Consider the following 14,407-nt stretch of genomic DNA (forward strand, 5'->3'; position numbering starts at 1 on the left):
ATACTGCTCTTTATATTGGTGACTACACAAGTATTATAGTTAATAAAATAAAAGGCAAAGGTAGTGAAAGCTAAAGTGCTTTATGTATAAGCAAACTTAGCAACTGGCACCCTTCAGTATACCTTCATGATTTAACTTCATTCAGAATTAGACCCTAAACAAATACTGACTGTAGCGGTGTAACATCAGTGAAAGTCACAAAGTCTTCCTGCATCTGGATTCCAAATTTCTGTATCACCCTCATATTTCATATTTTAAATTGGTCTGGTGTCATTTTCCTACATAACTAACTCGCAAAAGGAGGACAATCTGGCTGAAATTGTAGCTGTAGTAGTTTTAGGTCAGCTTACAGAAATGAAAAATTGGCGTATTTCTTTGATGTGGAAAACTTTAACCACCACACTGCAGATTTTGTGTTTTGTTGCATCTTAGTTGAACAATTTGTAAACTCTTTAGTAGCTCATGATAGGTGTATTTGTCTGCTTATATTACCTGGTAGAACTAATGAAAATGAATCAACGATTTATGATGAAGAAGTTTTCACATATGAGGAATTTGACTTTATGTTTTTGTGGATAACAGTTAATGCTGACAGGCTGAACATTTTTAAAGAAGGAATTGTAAAAAGCAGTTTTGTCAAGTCAATAGAATTTAAGTGTTACAAGTCAAACAAACAGCAAAATGTGTCAAAGCCAAGGAATTGTAAATGTATGATGTAAAAGATTGGAGATGTGCAAAGGATAATAATAATTCCATTTAAAAAGCTTGTTGTGTTGAGGCAAAACAAAACATATACCACCTCCCTAACATGTCTCATTGAGTAAAGTAAAACAACAAAATGAAACTTAAGTCTTATTATCAGAATAATTTTGGATATTTAATGAGAATACTGCTGTTTCCATCACATAAATAGCATAAACTATGAAATTTAATCAACTGGAGGTTTTCTAGAGATGGCTTCCCTGCATGCACCATCCTAAATAAATATTTGACACAATAGCTTTGAGAAGGCAGATGTGCTTGAAGAAACATCCCCAGGCTAACCCACATATTATTCCTTCACTGTTTTTACCTTCCAGACTTCAACTGAAAATGGCTAGAAAATTGAATTGTTTATTTGTTCTCCTTTATGTTTCGATTCTACATGAACAAGGCAGATTTTAGTTCAGTTCTCGCCACTTAGCGTCAAAAATAACTCAGTTTGTCAAGGCTAAGTAGGTTGTAAGTGTTTACAGCAATGTTTTTGTTTCACACTCACATTACTTGAGGCTTGTGTTGCACTGCTACCAAAGTTAATAAAAATTGTGTTTCTTTCTTAATTTAGACTAATGTTTTGTGTGTTTTTGTAGCATCCTTCCTCATATCCACCACCTCTGTGTGGTCTGTTTGTTTTTCTCTTGATTAACCACCAGCTGCTGTCTCTTCCAGACCGGTGAGCTACCCAGAGAACCACTACAGTTTGTCCCCTGCAGGGGGCGAGAGAGTGCTGCCCTACAGAAACCCCTCCGCCAGCTTCTCCTCGCCCTCCTCAGGCCTGGTCGGTCTCTCCACGATGGGGCCGCCTGGAATCACACCAGGGCCCTTTGTACGCTACAAACCTTCACCCGACAGGTGTGTGTGTTTGTGGTCTTTTGTTCTCCGAGCTCTCCTCCATCACTGCTTAGATCTTGATTAAACATGTCTGATGTTACCCATAACAACTGCTCTGTGTGCTGGAGGCAGATTACATTGGTTCATAGGAGAGGCTGAATAATGTAGCGCATCCATGTCTGCAGTAAGACGTGTATGAACACACTGACTTCCAGAGAAAGGATCTGTTGTGTGGGTGGCTCTTCCTCACAGTGTGGAGGTTGATAACATCTCACCCACCCAGAGAAATGTGTTTTATTCAACCGCCATCAGGATGCAAAACAGAGACTGAAAATCTCCTCTATTAGTCAGACCCAAACTGTATATTTTTAGGAATTGCTTTTGGAATTTCAGTCTGTGTCTGTTCTTTACCTTGATCCTTTGTGTTCCGTCTTGCCCACATATTCTGGTTATTTTGCTGCATGAATGTATGAATGTGTTCATTAATCACATAGCCATCCTTCTATGATCTGTGCAGATTTGGAACAGGACAGCGCCCCCTGCTGCCATATGAACCCCACCTCAGTGTGGACGTCACCTCCAGTGGAGAGTCTTCCTCGGGCTTCACAAGCCAGGAAAGCACCATGGAGCGTGGCAAAACAGGTAGACCACCCTCGAAGAGTAAATGTTCAACATAACATATCTGACATATCTCTTTAAAGTAGCCATTATCTGTGTTTTTACGTTAACCCTCAGAGTCCCTAAGCAGTTTATCTGTGTTTTTTCCTCTTGTCACATTTTTTCTCATTGTGGACTCATTTTTCACTGCAATATTAAGACCTCTATGGAAACATCACAGCCATGGCTTTAAATGGAGAACTCAAAAAATGTATTTTATTACTTACTTTTACAAACATTTAAAACATCTGGAATTACCATGTTCAACATTTTCAAGTGCACACAGATTTTACACATACTGGAATAAAATAGTTACTCTAGATATTTTCATGCTTATATTTTTAATTCATTGCCGAACTTGTCTCCCTGCTCTCTGTCAAAACAGCCTGTAGTTCAGCCCAGTTAAATAGAAAAATGTCAGAATTTTTGTCACGATCAGATATGACTCACGCAGGGCTTTTCAGTAGTATCAAAAGATGTGGCACTTTTTAAATTTTTTTTACAGAATCTAGTTTGTGGAAATGTCTTATTTTTGTTTAGGATTATGTTAATTCCCTGCATAGAACTACACATCACAAATGATTAGTCATTGAAAGTTGAAAATCTAACAGTTCCTTCAGTTTTTACACTTTCTGGCTCTGATAAATGGTGTAATATTGGTGATTTTTATTTACGATAACATGCCTTTCATACCCACCGGCAGGCTTTAGGGTTAAGAAGAATAACAATGGATCTCTTACCTACTTGGATGTAAATATTCTCTGGAGTTTTACCCTCTTTAAGCTAATTGTTTTGATTTTTTTTAGCTGCAGTTGCTCTTTTGATTCTTTCTTACGCTATCATTTTCAATCAGAGCAGTAATGCAAAAGCTTAAAGAACCCATAGTACACTATCTAAAAACCAGTTTGCCATTAACCGGTACACACAATGCAACATTTTGCAGCTAAAGAGAGAGATCGCTCCTTCATGAGTTCATGGAGAGTATAATGGGCGAATAATGTTTGATTTGCAATCGAGTACAGCGTTGTATCTGCAGGATGTGTAAAAGCGATTTTAGGCTAACATATTCACCATATCAATTAGATTAAAAGGTAATGAGTTGTTTCCAAGAAACTGTTTACTGCTGATTGTAGGTTATTCTGACATCTCCACTTGGTTTCTATATTTTTTCAAAGAGTGTGTGCATTACTCAGTAGACCAGAGCTATCTGAGTGTGATTATGAGCGATGGCGTGTGGGGGGAGGTCAGAGTTTAAATGTGCCATAAGTATATAATCCTCTTTGGCAACCATGGACATTCAGTGTAATTTCGTTTAATCCTGTCTGTGTGTGTTTTCTGTGTAGAACCCCTCTGGCATGTCCCGGCGTCGTCGTCTCGGGGACCAGGTGGTGGAGGGGGGCAGCGGAGAATAACCAGACAGGATGTCCCAGGGAAAGACTCTCCAAACAGACATTCGAAGGTCAGACTCGTCATTAGTCGGTCTTACTTGTTTCATTCTGCCACCTTCTCTGCTGCTCTGTCTGACTGTTGTCTGCCTCATGTCCTCTGCAGGGTGAGACTCAGTACTCCAGCCACTCCAGCAGTAACACTCTGTCCAGTAACGCCTCCAGCAGCCACAGCGACGAGCGCTGGTTCGACGGAGGAGCTGGAGGAGAGCGAGGAGGCGGAGGTTGCCTCGGTGACCCGGCTGATACTGACCCCGACCTCCTCAACAAGGGAGGGTCCAATGACAGCGGCATCGACGCCTCGACCCACTACAACAACACTCGCCACGGAAACATGTCTAACAGCCAGTCCCACAAACCGATGCACTGCTCTGCGACCTACAGCGGCATCCAGGAGCTGTCAGTGGGAAGGAGCAGCGGCGGAGGAGAGGCGAGGAGACGAGAATCTTCACCCATCATACCAGCTGCATCCAATCAGAACAAAGGATACCGGACGAGGACATTCCCGCCTCCTGGCTCCAGTGCTGATAAGATGGATGCTTTCAAACCCAGGTAGGAGACCAACTCTCTGATTAGATGCATCTTTTATGGCACATTTGATGAAGTGAACATTAACCTCAGTGAATGAGAGTTGCAGATTTAACTTAGAAATATGATGGCTTTTATTGTATGAAGTGAATTTTGCAGTTCAGTTCTACTTAGCATTGTGGAAAATGTATATACTTTGTAATAACTCGACTCTTTGAATGATCCACTGAACAGCAGTTTATGAACCACCAGATCAATGAAATGATACCCGAAAATGTGCTTTTAAAGGGTTCGTGCAGGATTATAGCAGCCTAATCCTGGTGAAACATACAGATCATCATGTGATCTGTGCTCGTGCACTTGTTACTTCCACCCCCACGATATAAATGCATAGAACATACAAACCTGCACAGCCTTCAAACTGCTCTGTTCTGGATTAAAACAATCTGTATTTAAATCCTGAGTGTCGTAGACGCTAATGCCTGCAGTCTGTGCCTGAGATGTGTCAGGCCTTCAACACACAGCTTTATATTGACATAAAATTTTAACTTTAAGCTTTAAAAAGCTTCTTCATCATGATAGTGTACAGTCTACCATTATAAAGTATGGTTTGTTTTGGTGCTCTCAATATATCACTCTATTACACTCACTGAGTGATATGCAAGTCAAGTGTACAAATTTAAAGTTTAGGCTTATTTTGCTGTGAAAACAAATTGGTTGGTGGATAAAACATTTCAGATGCTGCCTTTGTGGCACACAACATAGTGAGGTAGCATATTAAGATGATAAATAGCAGTAGTAATTCATATCTCTTCTGTTGTTTACCTTTCTTGTCAATAGTGTGTCATTAGCACTCAGTAATAAAGTATCTGCTTTGTAAATGGCGTTGCTAACTCAACGGCACAAGCTGGATATTAATTCTATACTCTTTATTTTCATCACCTGATCAATGTGATCAGAATTATTAAAGTCATGCGAAGGGAGTACATGCAATAAACGTGACCAAAACTGATATCACCTCATGTAAAAAAAAAAAAAAAAAAAAGAAAAATTACATTTTCATTGGAGCTTCTTCTTTTATCTAATACATCATGTTATGATTTTGAATTCTTACTTTCTCAAAAAGCATTACAAGCCAATAGGTGTTTTTTGAGGCTTAAAATATTTGAATAATCCTGGCAGTATTTGTGCACAGACACATCTCCTTACAAGTCATTCTGTTAGGAAAAATGATGTTCTCTGCATGTTCTTTACTGTGATCTAAATGTCCCGTTTCCTAAATATTTGCTAAGGAGGGTTGACAAGCAGACAACTGTCTCCTGACCTCTTTAGCAAACTCATTATATAGCACTGTTGCTGCCTCAGAGTCTAGAATTATGTTGTTCATTTTGTTTCATTTAATATACACATATATGTCCATCCCTCAAGGGCCTACACACCACAAGGTTACAAGACTCCAACAGCAGAAAAGGCGCGACCTGTCCGAGCCGCTACGACAACGCCAACTTCAGCTCAGTTAAGCTCCACCCCTCTGTCAAGCTCCGCCCCAAAGGCCTTATATGGAAAGAGCAGAGCAGCTGCCTGGCAGAGAGAAGAAACCTGCCCTTCGCCTTCAAACACAACAACAGCATCCAACTCTGAAAGCACCAACAGCAAGAAGTAAGAGACCATGACAGAATGGGGACTGATTTGAAGCACCTACATTATTCTGTTTTATTCTGATGCAAAATATGATCATAGTCTAATTCTGCATAACGTAAATAATAGTTTCCTAGCCCAAACATGGAAAGCAATGTTTACTTGTGGCGCTTTAACACTGGATGCATTTGTGATATATCAACTGTGACCTGTTGAACACTTGTGCTTTGAGCTCTAAATATGTATAACTATTGTGTAATTTACAAGAAAAAATACTACAGGAAATTATAAAATAATAACATGTTTATCCTGTGAACTTTGTTGGCGTCATAACCCAGAGTTAGGAAACAGTCTTACAAAATGTGATCCTCAGGCCATTTCAGTTATAGATTAGTAATAATTCTAAATATTGAACAGGTTCAGACATAAATAGAAAACTCAAGAGTTTATGTTTTTATTTTGAAGAGCCTAGACAAGCTGGTAAAATACTGACCTGTAAATCAGCTGGATGTGGTAATTGTTTGGGTTACTGTGTTAAGATGTAGGAAGAAGTCATAAATTAAAGAAAACAAACTTTACTTTGTGTTTTGATGCCCATATCGTGTGTCTCCAGGCAGGTGGATACAAATTCAAAAAACGTGTTCGGACAACCTCGGCTCCGAGCATCACTGAGGGACCTGCGATCTCCACGACGAACATACAAGAGCACCATCGAAGACGACCTGAAGAAACTGATCATCATGGACAACCCAGGAGAGACGCCACAAAGAGATCCAGTAAGGAACAAACCTGCAGATCGTTAAATGAGGCTTCAGTCAATAGTTTTATTCTTGAGAAGTTCCACACACAGCTCTGACCTCTGTGACTTTCCTCCCTACAGTCTCCTAGACGGACATTGCAGCGCACCTTTTCAGACGAGTCACTGTGCAGCGGCCGCAGAGACTCCAGCTTTGCCAACTCGGAGAGCCAGACGACCCCCAGCGACATGCTGTTCACCTGCACGCTGCCCACTCGCAGACACAACATCTCCTCCAACCACATGCAGGGCAAGAAGGGTGAGTGTCTAAGCTGCAGCTGCTCTCCTTTCACTTTCAGGCAGGTTGACAAAACTTGGAAAAGTCATGTTGAATGTTGACTGCTGTGTTGATTGTATTCACTGCCAAGATTCATTCTTTCAAGTAGCTCAGAGTGGTCAAAGTAATCCTCTTATAATTTTTAGGTTCAAACAATAAAGCTGCATTCACTTCTGCAACTTCTGAAAGTACATAGAGGTTCTGAAATCACATGCAGGTCTATTTATTTATTTATTAGTCTCCTCTTCTATCCCTTAGTGCCTCTGTCTGCATCAGAGCTGTCTCTTACAGAAGTGAGAGACAAAGTTCCCCCTCTGAGGAGACTCGAACCCGGCCTGATGCCCCTCCCTGACACAGCCTGTGGACTGGAGTGGTCCAGCCTGGTCAACGCTGCTAAAGCCTACGAAGGTGAGGACTGAAACATTCTGTAGGTTTGTTGTTTTCTGTTACAAGTTCTGGGTTGTACTACAAAGCAAGATTAGTGGATTATCAAGGTAAGTTGATCTTAAAGTCAGAGTTTTTGGTGCCATGAATGAGGTTCTCTTTTAACCTGGCTAGATCACCATGGTAACTGATGCTGTGCAGCTACACTGGTCCTCAGCAGGTACAGTCCAGGTTTTCAGATTTACATCGGTTTCATAAAGCGTCTTCTCTTCACCAGTTCATGTCTCTATGACTGATACAGATTCTTAGCTGAGGGAGTACACAGTATCTGTTACGCTGTGCATTAGGAATTCTTCTGAATGAAGCCGTGTAGTTACAGTAGCGCAAACCATACATCTTGCTTGGCTACAAGAACCTACATGGATTTAGTTGTTAATGCAGAAATTTACAAATGTGTTGGAGCATAATTTGCTGCCAAGTCCGTTTTACACTGCTGGTGTTGCAGCTAAATTACAGTGAACATTCAATCAATAGCATTCATTTCCACAAATCTTGCATTATGGGACAATGTCAGACTTAAATGCATTTATTCAATATCATACCTCAGTATATGAAGTTTAAAGGTTAACAGCCTTAATGTGAAGCTGTCATGTAAGAAAAAAGCAGCTTTGTTGAGAACAAAGTACATCAACTTTAACCATTACCAGTATTTCCCTCATGCATCACCTGCAGTAGCAGTGCTGTTTTACCCTAATACATTCTTGTATTCTTATAGCTCTCCAATATAACAACCTGTCGACTGAAGTAGGCACATGACTAGTCTGTTTTGTGCAGGAAAAGAGTGAAATGACATGTTAAAAGTTGACAACCACCATTACAGTGCCCATCATCTCTGACTGGGGTTTTATATTTTGTGGAGTTGGCTTATGCAAAGAAAGCCTGGCCATGTCAAACTTGCTTTATGTTCAGAATTTCATAAAATCATGCAAACAATTACATGTACACATACAGAGACATTTCCTTACACTACCACCATATCTTGTTTGTGTATAGACTTGGTCAGTTTAATAGTAAGCAAATCAAACTGATGGTGTAATGGTGCTGTTGTAATGATGATTTTGCAGGTTTTCATTGTGTGATTTATGTATGTAAAATCCTAAACCCCTGGTGGATTTGAGACGCATTGTTTGGGGTTGATCGGTTTCACCACAACTCGGCTCTCGTCTGTCACACGACACTCCTGGGAGAGGACGTGGGATCTGGGTGTTCATCTTCATCTCTGCTTCCCAGCCCCTGTTTCTTTTCTGGGTCTCTGCTGTCCCTTGTGTCCTCTGCTGCCACAAAGCACGATTCAAACCACACAAACACGCTGGACTCGATCCAGCACTTGATCCATGACCTTAACCTGCTGCTATCTGTGCAGAGTGACTGTGTCAAGTATCCTGAGGGACACAAGAGTAAAAAGGCTCATTCAAGCAGCTTTTTGAAAATGCAATTCTCTTTGTCCGTTGCAGCACAAAGAGCAGTTTCCCTCTTCTCGCTGACAGAGCCGCAGGTTGGAGGTCTGGACATGAGACCAGTCATCAGTCCAGTCCAGTTTCAGACTCCTCAGACACCACGGACCACACCCACCTTCAGCGGGTAGCTCAACCTCACTGATACATCACTGAAACAAACTGTGTTTGATGTAGAATTGTAAACTTTGTCACTGCTGCCACCTTGTGGTAGTTTATTTACCTGTCAGAATATGAAGTGACTCCCTGGGTTGTTTACTTCTCTGTGTTCACACTAGATTAAACCGTTTGTTGTCTGAGATGTCTGTGTTGCCGGAAAGGCTGGGAAGAAGATTTTTTTATGGATGTTCAAAATACCAGTAAAACCTGTCCTCCCTGTCTATCTGTAGCCTGTGCAGCAGCGGTTATTTTTAGAGTGTTGTAATAAATGTTGGCGCTATGCAAAGTAATGCGTGTTGTGTGTGTTTACAGAGACGAGGTGCCCAACGATCTGTCCGGTCGACTCTACCACCTGGAAGTGATGTTAAAACAGCTGAACAATGATCTGGAGAGAGTGAGAATCTTGTTCTTTGATTAAACATTAATGATTTTAACACTTTTTAACCGAGGACATCTTTGTAATGTTATATACACACACCTTTTGTCGCTGTGTCATTCTATAATAAACAGATGTTACACTGGTAAGCGTGTTCAGGTTCCTCAACAAATACTAATTTATTTTCTAGTTGATTTTGATTTTGCTGGAATTTAGCCCTCTGAACCCCAAGCAGTTTAATGGTGTTTTTGCTTCTATTTTACTGCAGTAGGAAGTCCTGCACCTCTGTGGAAGCAGCACAACCAGAGCCAGAAGTAGAAAGAAGTTATAATGCCATAAATCATAAGAAAAAGGAAAAACTAAAGTTTAATTTCTTAGATTACCTATTATACAAAATTGAAAGAACTTGGGATCAACATATCTAATAATTTTCCAAGGTCCTACAGATGTTTACCAATCTTGGAAAAACACAAAGTGACTTTGCATACTATAGATATTTTACTCCTTAGATTTTACATTTCCGTATTTGTCTCCTGTCTGCTCTGTGTAAATACAGCCTGCGGTTCAATGAAAACCTCCAGAATGTTTGTCATGTGACTGTTGGTCACTGTTGAGTCAGTTATAGCTTCATGGTTGTATCGAGGAACACAGAATTTTGTGTTTTTCCAAACACTAGTTCAATCAAACAGTTTGTTGTATATGTAAATGTGAAGTGTAGAATAAAATGTTTTTGATTAAACGTCACAAGCTTTTCTAAGTTTCCAGACTGACCATTGTATCACAGATGAGTAGTTCAAGGACTGTTGGAAAGTTAAAAATTCTCCATTTCTCTCTGTTGTTAGAGTTTCTGGCTCTGATAAATTTTCATTGTCGTTTTCCACGTAACTTTAGTAAATAGCTTTGTTCTATTATCTGCGCACACTGAGCTGAACAGTCTTTACTTCTCCTCATCTTCCCTGCTCTCCTCCATCTCTCTACCTGCAGGAGAAGAAGGATAAAGTCGTTCTGCTGGCGGAGATGGCCAACCTGAGAGAGAACAACCAGCGCCTGCAGGAGGAGAGCCAGACGGCAAGCGAGCAGCTGCGCAAGTTCAGCATGCTCTTCACAAACCTCGACAAAACGGCCAGCGACCACGAGGGTCACTACGTAACGCATGAGGCTGACTCACAGAGGGAGTGATCGACGGCTGCAGAAGAAGAGCGTGAGATTCAGGCCGGAGTGAGAGTTCCCATGACTCTTTGCACTCGCTGAAGCGGCAGAGGACACAACGATGTCACCTGACTCAGCTTCCACTGGACGGCCTTAAATCGCAGACGACAACAAAAGGACCATCTGGATTTTAAAATTGTAACCCTCAGAGAGCCTGCACACAGACGGAGCAGAGACCCTCCCTCTCTACACCCTGAGCCTGTTTATTTTTCTAAACTGAAGTGAAGACGTCTTACGTCCGTGTTATTTGTATAAATACAGAAATACATAATGCTACTATGCCAGAGGAGCGAGCAGGAGAGGAGATCCTGACTGTTTTAGAGAACACTACATCACCTGGAGAGGCCTAATACTGTTCCTGCAGCGAATCAGCCAAAAAGACACTCATTACAGACTGCATCTCCCAGAATGCACTAGAAGTAATGGAAGCTCTACAGACATGGTACTGTAGATAGATGCCTGTGTGGTACAATTCTCTTGTATCAATATTCTCAACATTGTACTGATATTGTATAACAGTCGTACTAAAGAGGTGTGTGTGTGTGTGTGTGTAAAACTGGTGGTACAATGCTCAGAAGCATTACGGCACAACGGCGTTTGTGCTCGAGGAGGATGCATTTTATTCCTTCGGTGTGAGTGTTAACGTGAGAGTTTGGGTGTTATATGTCTGTTAAAGGACAACTGAGTGATGAACAAACTTGTTTACTGTAATATGAAACTCGTGGGCCGCAATATTTTTCTGTCCATGTTTACGTGGATGAACTACGGCCCACAGATGTGAAACAAGCCATCAGCATGTTGAGTAAATGGTTGATGTCGCGAAGCTCAGTGATTACAACAGCATCATATCTCTGATATAGTGAACTGTTTTGATTTTATTTTCCACTGTTTTCAGCAGTGCCCTGTCATCTCAGATCGAACTGGACCATTATTTTAACCTCGACGTTTTTGTTTTTGGTGCAACATTTTGAGAATTATGCTTTCTGGAGGAGCATCAGATGAGAAGACTGATAATGGTAGAAGCACTTTGCATTCCTTATTTTGTAATTATGTCTTACTATAAAATACTAGTATATAATAATATCTCATAATTGTGAGAGAAAAGGTAGTTAGCAATCATCACTATACTTGAGAGGACCAGGGTGATGGTGCTGTCTGATTTAATGTCATTAATATGAGCTTGAATATCAAAAAAATGTCAAAAATCTTTACTTCTGTGAGCAGATGTAAACTTTTACATGAAATGAGAAGCGTAATCTTGCCATCGATGCTGAAAGTTGTGGTGTGAGCTGTAACCTGAGTCCCGTTATAGCTTATATTTGTTTACATATTTAAAATGAAGTACACCAAGCTAGCTTGTCACAGTTTATCTTGCAGTTTAATGCACTGACAATTATTATTGAATTACTTTGATGAAGAAGAAATGTTAAAAACCAAACGATTCTCAGGCAAGCTCTGACGCATTCCAATTCATATCCTGCAATTTCTTTTTTTTTGCACATTGTGAGATAATTTCTAATTGAGTTAAGATGTTCTAGTTCTTTTTCTTTTGTGAATGAAACGTGCTTCCATAGTTTTCACACTCGCTTTAATGTCTTCCTGTTAATAATAAGAGCCTGAATGATGTGTCATATTACCTGCAGATAATCACTAAAAGATGCCTGAGGTAATTTAGAACTAGCGTCATAACACAGTTTGTCCAGCAGAGCAGCTGCGTCTGTGTTTTTTTATAACATGCTTAGCAGTGTGTGCAGCACATGTAGCCGAGCAGGTACAGCAGCTGAACAGACTTTGGTGCGGAGTCGAGTCGTGACTTTACAGTAAGCTGCTAACTAGTTGGAGAAATTCATTGCTGGAAAGCTATTAAACCATGGCAACATCATTTTCCCTTCTTAATATTACTCTTATGAATATATTTAAATAATGTTGGCCGATGTATTGAGATGAGAATTTTCTACACTCCAATAGTCTTGTGTTGTTCGGGCTCTAGAGATGAGGCTGCAAACAGGAAATGGTTCTCAGTTTTAACACTGTATCTACAAAACTGAATTAAAATCCACAACAGTTCATAATTTTATTTACTGATAACTTTTGGCTAGTAGCTTCCTGGAGTTGCTGCTGGTTGCCTGGTAACCATCTGTAAAGTTCTCATGAGCTGGATTTTAAACACCAAACATGGTGCGCTCAACATATTTAGCTCTAAAAATAAAAGGTGCTCGCTGCTCAGTGGAATTTCTAACACTAGATGCAAAAAGCAGCATCAGTCTTCTCATCTGCTCTCAGCTGATCGGCGTAATTCCCCAAAATGTGAAGCTATGTGTGTAATTCTACTCCAGCTGTAATATGTGCTTATAGGAAACATGCTGTACATGAACGTCACTCAACGACACTGAAGCTCTTTCATATCAGAACCAGTCTGTTTGTATGTGTGAGAGGGTTTATCCCCGTACTCTGTGATAAATGACCACAGGAGACACTATTTATACTGCTCGCTTAATGATGTTTAATGATGTTGTCTACTATATCTATTTTTCATACAGAAGTGTGCTGTTTGAATGCTGGTACTGAATGGACAATACATCCCTGCAGAGGGTCAATCCTCCCGTTCCAGTTTCTGATAAAACTACTCGTTGATCATCTCTCGCTCTGCTCTGCACCAAGGTTTCCTCTTTAATCCGACTGGATCTGGTTACTTCAATTTTCCAACCCACTCAGGTTCTTCAAGATGCTGTTAATGACACTAAGTATCATCAGATAGGGGCGGCTGAAGGGAGTCCATGCCCTGCTGTTTGTACCACTTCTGGCATCCCTTTAATATTTCTGGGTGTGTTTTGGTCAGCAGGATTGGATTTTGTGTTTAATTTTCTCGATAAGCCAAAAACAGACTGTTCTGATTGAGAAGTTTAACGGTTTCTCAGCTGCTTTTCCATCAGTTGACTCTCTGGACATGCTGTGATAAAGGACTTTCCTCCACACTCCTACTATCAGAACCACTTCTTTTTCAATAAGAGGGCACCGGCATCGTATTCTGACTCAGAGCTGAACAAAAAAACTTCTCTGCATCTGCTTTAACACCAGCTTCCTTTAACCCTCTGCGGCTAATTACACAGTTTCAAGACGGACTGTTTTCATCCCAGTGACTTTGGGTTCAGACTTTACAGCTTTCACGAGGTTGTCATCAGCTTCTTCCCTTCATATAAAACTGCCACGTTTAATAACAAAGTCGACACACTCCTGTTATTCCTCCAGCTGGAAATCCTTCATTCACGCAGCTTCGCAGGTGTAGCTGTGATTTTAATATCTTCAAGTCTTAATCTTTAGTTTGCTTATGTAAAAGGGGCAAGGTTTCTTTTTTATATATATATAAATCTTGTTCATGTTATATATAATTTTAAGCTATTTATAGCATACACGACGCCCCCTGTTGAACAAATCAATAATGCATTAATAATGGTAATATCGTATGACTAGGTTTTTTTTTTTTTTTTTGTTTTTTTTTTAGATGTTAAATATTTTTATAATTTATTTTTTAACACGTTGGCCACTGTTGCAGACAGTAGTGAAGCAGAGAGGGTACTGTGTTTTATTTGTGTACGCTGTTTAACTTGTGATTTCTGTACAAAACTGATTTGCATCTTTTTTTTTTCCGGCTTCACGTTTCCTCTTCGTGCGTCGGTGCTTTGTGCATGCGGCAGGGGTACGCGAAGCTACGGCGAAAAAGTTTGGTTTTCTTTGGGTTGTAATAATAACTTGTACATTTAAAAGTGTAAATTATGTTTTCATTATTTTATAAAAAAAAAATATATTAAAAATAAGTATCAAAATGTGCAGATT

The 14,407-nt window shown here is 40.2% G+C and overlaps 1 protein-coding gene across 3 annotated transcripts in view; it reads left to right on the top strand.

Annotated features, from left to right (window-relative positions):
* The window catches only part of sipa1l3 (signal-induced proliferation-associated 1 like 3), a 77,931-nt gene extending 63,530 nt beyond the window's left edge, over positions 1–14,401 (top strand). For all 3 annotated transcript variants that reach the window (XM_035956406.2, XM_023288391.3, XM_023288392.3), the window contains 11 exons: positions 1,429–1,611; positions 2,108–2,232; positions 3,591–3,706; positions 3,799–4,244; positions 5,649–5,879; positions 6,472–6,634; positions 6,739–6,913; positions 7,190–7,339; positions 8,830–8,956; positions 9,301–9,382; positions 10,349–14,401. In XM_035956406.2, coding sequence (XP_035812299.2) covers positions 1,429–1,611; positions 2,108–2,232; positions 3,591–3,706; positions 3,799–4,244; positions 5,649–5,879; positions 6,472–6,634; positions 6,739–6,913; positions 7,190–7,339; positions 8,830–8,956; positions 9,301–9,382; positions 10,349–10,543 — 1,993 coding nt within the window. In that variant the 3' untranslated portion in view covers positions 10,544–14,401. The remainder of the gene's footprint in view (positions 1–1,428; positions 1,612–2,107; positions 2,233–3,590; positions 3,707–3,798; positions 4,245–5,648; positions 5,880–6,471; positions 6,635–6,738; positions 6,914–7,189; positions 7,340–8,829; positions 8,957–9,300; positions 9,383–10,348) is intronic.
* The last annotated feature ends 6 nt before the right edge of the window (positions 14,402–14,407 follow it).

The sequence above is a fragment of the Amphiprion ocellaris genome, chromosome 7 (genome assembly GCF_022539595.1).
Source record: "Amphiprion ocellaris isolate individual 3 ecotype Okinawa chromosome 7, ASM2253959v1, whole genome shotgun sequence".
NCBI lineage: Eukaryota > Metazoa > Chordata > Actinopteri > Pomacentridae > Amphiprion > Amphiprion ocellaris.